Source organism: Vanacampus margaritifer, chromosome 4 (genome assembly GCF_051991255.1).
Source record: "Vanacampus margaritifer isolate UIUO_Vmar chromosome 4, RoL_Vmar_1.0, whole genome shotgun sequence".
Lineage (NCBI taxonomy): Eukaryota > Metazoa > Chordata > Actinopteri > Syngnathiformes > Syngnathidae > Vanacampus > Vanacampus margaritifer.
The window spans coordinates 25,600,831-25,609,742 of NC_135435.1; the positions used below are offsets into that span (position 1 = coordinate 25,600,831).

The window sequence follows — 8,912 nt, forward strand, 5'->3', positions numbered from 1 at the left end:
CCAATGACCAATTTCAATTGACCTGACATGAATGTTTTTGGAATGTGGGAGGGAGCCAGAGTATGCAAACAAAACTCACACAAGCACGGGGAGAACATGCGCACTCCTCACAGGAAGGCTGTAGCCAGGATACAAAACCCATGACCTCTGAACTATAAAACGGATGTGCTGCCTATGTGCAGAAGGGCCAAACAAAATTACCCAAATTATTCAATTAAAATGTATTTCACATAAAATTCAATTACAATTGTACATAAACACGTGTTAAAAAAACTTTAAAAAAAGATGAAATGCAATCGTATTTAAAAGTTAAATACAAATAACTGTACATGGCTCGCTGCCTGGCTGGCTGGCTGGATGAATGGATGAATTAGGAAGTGCTGTGACATTTATGAAATTATGACAGGTAACTTCAAACTACCGGTACTAGTTTAGAAAAATGAAATCTTTATTTAAACAAATGCTTGACATATTGTGTCGTGCAATAATATAAAACATTTGATGTAAGCTGTAACAATTATAATAAAATAAAAGGATAGAAAATACATCAATGAAAAAACATTATGCTTATGTATATGAATGGAGATGAATAAGTATAAACAAAATACAGAACTGGAAAAAAAAAGTTTTTTTTTCACTTTTATTGCATCGACCATCACATGTTTACTTACACATGCGTAATCATAATAATGATATAAATGTAAAATTGTCTAGCTTAGTGTTGTATTACAAAATAATCACTTTTTGGTATCCTGACACACACGCACACACACACACACACGCCTGCGCATACTGTATAAGAATTTCCCCTCAAATACATACAAATATTAGGCACATAATATTAATTTACAAAATACTTGATAGAAACACAAAAATCACATTTTAGGATACAAATATAGCTTCAGTGTCGTTAAATCCACATTATAATGGGTTATAAATTATAAACAGTATAATCTCATATGTATTTCATTCAGAGTCACAGGATAGCAGCAGGACCCAAAACCACAACATGGACGTTGGTAAAAATATATCTTCACAGCGTCATTAGCTGCTTGACTTCAATTTGATGTTCAGTTCATTACATTCCTCTATAGCCCTGCTTGTGAGCCATGTGTCCATAGTTTTACAAAAAAATACCGTATTACTCCATATAGTATATGTTACTTAAAAGGCATTTTTTATATTACAGTATAGGTAGAGGGGCATCGTGACCAATTAGTGTTGCTGCTGTAATAGTGGATCCAAGAGTCACTGAAAAGTTGGCCAATATCAGTTGGCCTACAGCTGGATTGTGCGGGGAGGTGGGACTTAAACAGAAACACAAATCACAGAGAGATGAGTACAGTAAACCCTGCACATTTGTGGTTTAGAAATTCACCTATTCCCGTTTTTGTGCCTCCTAAAACACCCCACGTTTACATAAGATGCTGCCAAAGCCCTGCTTAAGTAGGAAAGGTGTGTAGTAAATTGGTGTTCTCAGCTTGGTCTTTACTGTACGTCAAGCGGTTGCATGGTTGCTCTCAACTGGCAGCGCTTGTGCTTCATGGTGAGGCCGTACTCGGGCGTCATGTCCACGGGCTCGCCAGGCATGGTGTGGAAATGCAGACTCTGCACGATGATGGCCAGGAAGAGGAAGACCTCTTGCCGTGCGATGACCTCACCGATGCAGCGGCGCTTGCCCAGGCCAAACATCATGACCTTCTCAACCTCCTGCTTATTGAGCTCGGTGCCGTCTTCACTCAGGAAGCGCTCCGGATTGAAGGACGATGGATCCTTCCAGATCTCACTGAAAGATGCAGAATAAACATCGTCGTCAGTCTTCCGTCACTGCAAGCTGGGTGATACAAGCATTAGCATCCTACTTACGGGTCTTGATTCATTTGCCACTGATTGATGAAGACACAGGTGTCTTTGGGAATAAAGAAGCCATTCAAAGATGTGTCCTTTGTGGTGCTAGAAAGATAGCAGGGTCATGCATCAAATGTCACAATGGCCCTGTGATAGCATTGTACACCTGCAAGAAAGTGACCTTTACCAGTGGGGGATAGTGAAGGGCAGGAATGACGAGTGCCGGAACATTTCCACGATGAAGGCTTCCAGGAGGGGCAGGTTGACTTTGTCAGATAAAAGAGGAGAGCGGTGAAGTCCCACTTTGTTCTCTGGAAATGAAGAGATTTGGTGAATAGTCTGCCCGGATGCGGGAGGTGTAATTCTACTGTCAGGTACTTACTCAGCTCCTTATAAAGCCTCTCCTGAATCTCCGGATAAGCCACCAAGTACATGACTGACCAGGATAGGGCGGTTGAGACGGTGTCGAAACCTAGAGGAGAATCAAACTTCATTTTATTATTTAGATTTGATTTTTGATCACAAGGCACCGGTAGTACAATACACCGATGATATAACATTACTAGAACCTCCACAGATCTCCAGTAGCAACAAGAGCAAAGACACTGGCTATTTCCTCTATCTGATCATCAGAGATCTCCAATGAGTAAAGGTGGCTAGGGTATTGGGAATCTCTGGTGGGTAGGATGTTATCCTACCTACCCTAATCCACCTCAAAATCTCCAGAAGCTTCGACACACTAGCCTCCAAATATCTCCAATAGCCTAAACATCCTAGAACCTAGCCCCCAAAAACTCCAGTATCATCACCACTCCAGCCATTGGAGACCCCCAGTCATTTAAACACCGGATATCTCTAGTAGCCTCCACAGACACATCCCCAAAGATCTCCAGCAGCCTCGAGACCTTAGCCACCGGAGATCTCCAGTAGCTTCTTCACCGAGTCCCCAAAAGATCTTGGAGATTGGAGATTGGAGATCTGGAGAGCTCCAGTAACCTAATCACTAAAAATCTCCCAGCCACCAGAGAGCTTTATTAATTTTGCCACCGGAGATCGCCAATATTCTACCCACCGGAGCTCTCCTGTAGCGTCACTCTAGCCACAGGAGACCGACCCCAAGCATGGAAAATGGGTGTGACCGACCCCCAACAACTTATTATCATGGGAGAAGCAGAAAGAAAAGAAGAGCTCCAACCAACCGGCTCCAAAGAGGTCGTTCACGATCCCTACGACCTTGCCATCTGACACCTGGATGTTGGAGTTCTCGTCCAGCTTCCTGTCTTCGCAGTGGTCAATGAGGGAGTCAGTGATGTCCCGAATGTTGTCCTGAAAGTGAATCAATTGAACAACTTTGATCAGTACAATGGACCCGTTTATTGTGGGATATATTCCCGAAACCAACCGCAGTAGGTAAACATTTCTGCTACATAGACCATGTTAAAAATTTTGTTTTTGTACACAGATTTTATCCCAACGTAATGCTGTTAACACCTTTAAACTGGTTAAAACACACTTTTTAAACAAAGTGTAAATGCTTTTGAACACTAAAAAGCATCTGATGTATAGTCAGGATGTTGGATTTATACACATGCTTTTAGAGGTAGGGCCTGGTGAGGTGGCGTGTGATGTCACGAATGCTGTATGAGTTTCTGGGTAAGATGTGGCCGATAGCAACTTCTGTGATAGCATCTTCTGCGATAGCATCTTCTGCGTGAGTGGGCTAATTGTGTTTATCTGTTCTCACGGAATTTTAAAAAGATTCCGTTCCACATGCAAGGGCATTAACGTATGTAAATTTACTGTAAAAATCCATGAAAAGAAATATTGCATGAGATATAGCAGGGCTCCGAACAATAAACTGTGATTATCGCAGGGGAATACTGTGTGAGAAAATGGAAGAAACGGTGGTTTAAGATGGATAGGTGGTACCTTGTTGAAGGTGGCATAATGGTCGACCACAATCTTCTTCACAAAGTCGTTGAAGCGGGTGTTGAGTCTCACAAACGATCTCATGGTGGCGCTTGGCAGGTACTGGAGAGCCGGGATGAAGTCGGCGGGGTTGCCGCTGGCCACCACCTGGCTGAACTCATCACTAAGGTTCACCAGGCTCAGAAGTTCTTGGTCGTCGTGGTCATAGCGGCGGCCGAAGCACATCCCGCAGATGACGTTGGCCACGGAGACGACAATATGGCGAAAGGGGTCAAAACTGCCTTCGGCCTTCATGACTTTTTTGATCTGCTTTACCAGATACTCGCCCTCCTTGCAGATGTGCTCCTCCAGCATGCATGAGTACTGTGATGAGGTGCCATCCAGGGTGGAGAAGGAGCGCAGGGCGCTGTAGGCCAGCTTCCGGCGGGCTCGCCACACTCCTGCCTGGTCTGTGCTGAAGGCCAGACTCTCACCGTCGTTGATAAAGCGGAAGGTGTAGAGGTCAGGCCTGCCCGAGAAGTCCTCACCTTGTTTAATGAGCGCCTGTCGGACTGTTTCGCTGCCGCTGAGCACTACCACGGGACGCATGCCGATCTGGATCTTAAAGACGGGGCCGTAGCGCTTGCTCATGGCGGTAAGGCTCAGGTAGGGCCTGTTGCCCACTTGTAGCACATTGCCAATGATTGGCAGAGGCTTGGGCCCCGGGAGCCGCCTGAGCCCCTCAGGAATGCCACTGCGGAAGGACTTGAGAAAGAGGTAGACCAGACACAGCGTGGTTACTGCCACCAGGCTCTCCGATACAGACACGGCCCCCACCAATGGCAGTATCATTAGCACCATGGCAACGTCCTTAAAATTTTTTGCCTGCAAAATCAAAGCACCTGGAAATAGAGGCAGAGGAGTGTTAGATGCAGACAGGTTGTGCAACATGTCGACTACCTGCTGTGGAGAACAAATGACAACTGCATATTATTTTACCCTGCGTATGCTGCATTTCGCGTTAAAAATGAACAACCATTTAAGTGTAAAGAAATAGCAAAATATCTGCAAATGTACTTAGATAAAATAATGTCTATCCTCCTATAGTAGGACTTAGACACCTATGAAGCTTGTTGTGTAGAAAGTGAGCTTACCTTCAAGCAAACAGATGAGCAATGCAATCCAAGAGGAATCAAAATATGCCAAAATGCCGCTTGGCCACAAGTTTACACTCCTTGTGTCCCCAAAAGACAGAATGGGCTTCTGCTTTATAGCGTGCTCCTCCACTCTATTGGCCGCAGCCCATGATGTAATCACCCCTCCTTCTGCTTGTCATGAATGAAGTCTAGTGCGCAAAAAAAAGTGTGTGTGTGTGTGCGTGCATGCGTGTGCGGGCGTGTGTGATTGGTTGTGTGATTGCATGTTTCGAAATGCTCTCTAATGCATGCGCAAAGCGGCGTGCAACAAAGCCACAGCCATTCATTGCTTTATATTGGTCTTTTATTATGTTGTTGATAAAATCATAATCAGGCCGTTATTGCATCATATCTAATTTGCATGACTATAAACAGTCTGTGATGATAACAACGTAACTGAATATAGTCGTAAAGTCACATGAATAAAGTGTTAACGTGACAAGAAAAGTTGTAATTTTATGAGAAAACAGTTGCAATTTTACTAGAATACAGTAAAGTCATAATTTCCTTCAGTTGGGTTCGGGTTACAGTAAACCTAACTTGACACAAATGTTAATGTTAATAAAAATTTAATGTTACGGAACAAGGGTTATAATGTTACGAGAATAAAGGTATGGGGCTCTATTTTCGTGACCAGCTCAAGTCTGGCACGTGCCGTGATGTAAATCTGCGCCGGGGCAGGTTAAACTTTGTTTTGGTATTTTTGCAGAGCCACCACACTTGCGGCAGTATAAAACATGCGTTTTGCACCGTTGTAGTTGTAAACACAGCCAACTCGAATCGCTTCCTGTAAAAGCGTCTCCTCAATTCCCTTTAAAATCCATGCACAGTCCTTAACATGGCACAAGGAGAAACTGATTTTGTGAAGAATATGCAGAGTGTCTAAGCATGCATATACGTTTATAACAAATGGCAAGTAGGACTCCACGAGCTGATGACTTGTAAATTGGCCCGGGAGATTAGAAATATATAATGAAGATAAATATAATATTGTTTAGCATTCATTGACTTGTTTTCTACAATGCACGTTGTTGTGATGTTTATGAATGAAATACAATGAAATCCACCACACATGTCTACAAAAGTCAGGGTCTGCCTACATCTCAATCAAATTCAGCACAATTGCATTACAATACCTGCACCAATGCTTAGACGTGTCTGGCACAGAGCAATGAACCAGATTCCCAAACAGAATTGCTTTGTCATGAAAATCAGGATACGCCAGTTTTTGTGCTCGAGTGCAGTTGCGCTTTCTATGAATATGAAGCCCATAATGTTATGACAATGAAGTCACACTGTTATGGGAGTAAGGCACATTATTACAAGATAAAAATCCTAATGAGGTATAAAGTCTATAATGTAAGAAAAATGGCTTAATGTTCTGAAAAATAAGTCACATTGTTACAAGAATAAAATCACAATATTACAAGATACAAGCCATAACGCTGCAGGAAAAAAGTTGCAATGTTACAAAGATTGGGCCGCCATGTAACAAGATTAAAAGGTAAGAACAAAAACAGTGTGATAAAAAACTTTACAGCCAGTCTAATATCATTGCGGCTAAAGCTGTAATGATATTGTGATATATTTTACAGTTGTGCTGAATGCTTATAAGTTATCATATGTGTATGTAAACTTATGAGCAAAACTTTATATATCACCATTCACCACTACTTGGTAGATATACAGCTGACCAAAACCAATCACGCACGTGGCATCTAATAGTGCAAGGGGTAAGGGTCTGAGTGGGAAAGTGACAACATCTACCACCCAGGCAGCACTAAGTCCTGATAAAGCACTCGTGTCGAATGCCATTGCGTGCTAGTACCTGTTAGCCGGAGTTAAACATTGACCAGTTGCGTGAGAGTGCAGCGATCAAACCTTCACCTCCCCTTTGAGGTGGCGAAAGAGGGGGTGGGGGGGTTACTGAAAGTGGGAAGGGAGCTATCCAATGCATGGGTATACCAGTTCAATATGATAATAGCTACCAAAGATGACAATAATACAAGATTTAAGTCAGAATGTTATGAGAATTAAATTGCAATGTGACTTGGAAAAAATGTAATATTAGATTTTAATCGTAATGTTTAAACTAAAAGTTGTAATATTATGAGGACAAAAGTTGCAAAATTACAAGAATAAATACATTAAAAAGTCAAGATAATGTTACAAGATAAAATGTTATGATGTTAGCAGAAAAAAAGTTGCAATGTAACAGGAGTAATGTGATATGATAATTTTGAAGAATAGTTTGCCTGCAGCAAGGAAATTACAGCTTTAAGTAAATGTGCTTTATGTACTATTAATATCTTTAGAATTTTATTGAACAATGTGACCTTTTATTAACCATACAGTTTCATGTCTCTGCAAAGTGAACACGTTTTTATTTTTTTATTACATTAAAGATACAATCTTATGGAGAAAAGAATAGTCATAATATTACAAAGTTAATGTTGTAATGTAAAACTTGTAAGACAAAAGTCTCATTGTTCATAGATCAGTCTCCCTAACTTACATTTAATGTTGCAAAATAATGAGATTAAAATGATGATTAAAAACCCTGTTATAAGAAATTGTTATGTTAAAAAAAATTAATTTGTAATGCTACAAACGAAGAAAATTAGAAAAAGTCACAAGTTTGCAGGATTAGAGTTAGGGTTAACCCTAACCCTAAAGTTATAATATTATAAGAAAATTACGTAATGTAACAAGAGCAAAGTTGTAAAGGTATAAGGAAAAAAATGTGTTTTTATAAGAAATAATAGCTACCAAAGATGACAATAATACAAGATTTAAGTCAGAATGTTATGAGAATTTAATTGCAATGTGACTTGGAAAAAATGTAATATTAGATTTTAATCGTAATGTTTCAACTAAAAGTTGTAATATTATGAAGACAAAAGTTGCAAAATTACAAAAATAAATACAATAAAAAGTCAAGATAATGTTACAAGATAAAATGTTATGATGTTACCAGAAAAAAAGTTGCAATATAACAGGATTAATGTGATAAGATAATAATAATTTTTAAAAATCATAGTAGCTACTACAAAACATCGGAATGTTACGACCAAAATAAAGTTGTACGATTGGGGTTGGAAGGCGTTCTTCAAGTGCCAACTTCTCATCCGCCAACTGTACATCATTCACACGTAGAAATCTTCTTGCAGTTCCTTATGAATGCACTTTCTAAGTCCTGAACACCTGCACGGAGAGAGTCCGTTATGCCACACCTGCACCGAATTCAAAGGCAATGTGGTGAGACGCTTCAATTGGCCGAGAATCAAGTTGTGTTCAGTCCCACAACGGCGCAAAAGCACATTTGTCACTGGACCCGTCTATGAAAATGTCAGAAAAAGAACACCCCACCCATACACTCAATTTAGACTGTACTTTGCAGTAGACTTGCGCTGGGCATGAAAATAGGGCCCCTGTTTCTGTAATGTTACAGTTTTACAACAAATGTCGCAATGTTACAAGAAAATTTCACAAGAAAAAAAATGGGATGCAAACATTTCCTGACTATACAACTTTACTCTCTTGTCTTTCCCCCATGATTTAGTCATTGTCGTAAAATTGTGCCTTGATTATTTTAGCCTTATGAACTTTTTCCTCTTAATTCCTCATTAACCATTCCTTCAAAATTTTAGGTGGAACAGCTGAATTGATGGAGTTCTATGTCAAAAAGTTTGATGAAATAGTTAATGATTAATGCTCATGTTTGAAAGGATTAGTTGCACATGTGGCCTTTTTGTGCAAAAACAAGCTCTTCATGCCAGGATTGTGCAACAACGAGCATTATGAAACAAACAAATAAAACACACAGGAGAAAAAAAACAAAGCAGAAACTGTGAATTGTTATATTTTAATCTGCTTTGTTTCTTTTTCGTGCTGTCGTATTAATATTAATAGCTTGTTCTTATTGGCTTACTTAAGTACAAATCCTGCTCTGTCACAGTC

The 8,912-nt window shown here is 40.3% G+C and overlaps 1 protein-coding gene across 1 annotated transcript; it reads right to left on the reverse strand.

The window, feature by feature from the left end:
* Positions 1-424: 424 nt before the first annotated feature.
* cyp1a (cytochrome P450, family 1, subfamily A) lies at positions 425-4,995 on the reverse strand. Its single transcript, XM_077563672.1, has 7 exons — positions 4,911-4,995; positions 3,778-4,658; positions 3,048-3,174; positions 2,231-2,320; positions 2,036-2,159; positions 1,867-1,953; positions 425-1,786 (listed from the first exon to the last, which is right to left on the reverse strand). The coding sequence occupies exons 2-7, from the start codon at positions 4,615-4,617 to the stop codon at positions 1,489-1,491; spliced, it is 1,566 nt and encodes a 521-aa protein (XP_077419798.1). The 5' UTR covers positions 4,618-4,658; positions 4,911-4,995; the 3' UTR covers positions 425-1,488.
* Positions 4,996-8,912: the final 3,917 nt, after the last annotated feature.

What these genes read in the sequence shown, in the direction of transcription:
- cyp1a (XM_077563672.1), bottom strand. Translation starts at nt 4,617, where the DNA reads ATGGTGCTAATGATACTGCCATTGGTGGGGGCCGTGTCTGTATCGGAG. An exon ending in GAACGACCTCTTTGGAGCCG is followed by an intron (nt 2,321 to 3,047) that starts GTTGGTTGGAGC and finishes ATTCTCCTCTAG; the next exon opens with GTTTCGACACCGTCTCAACC. An exon ending in GAGGCTTTATAAGGAGCTGA is followed by an intron (nt 2,160 to 2,230) that starts GTAAGTACCTGA and finishes CTTCATTTCCAG; the next exon opens with AGAACAAAGTGGGACTTCAC.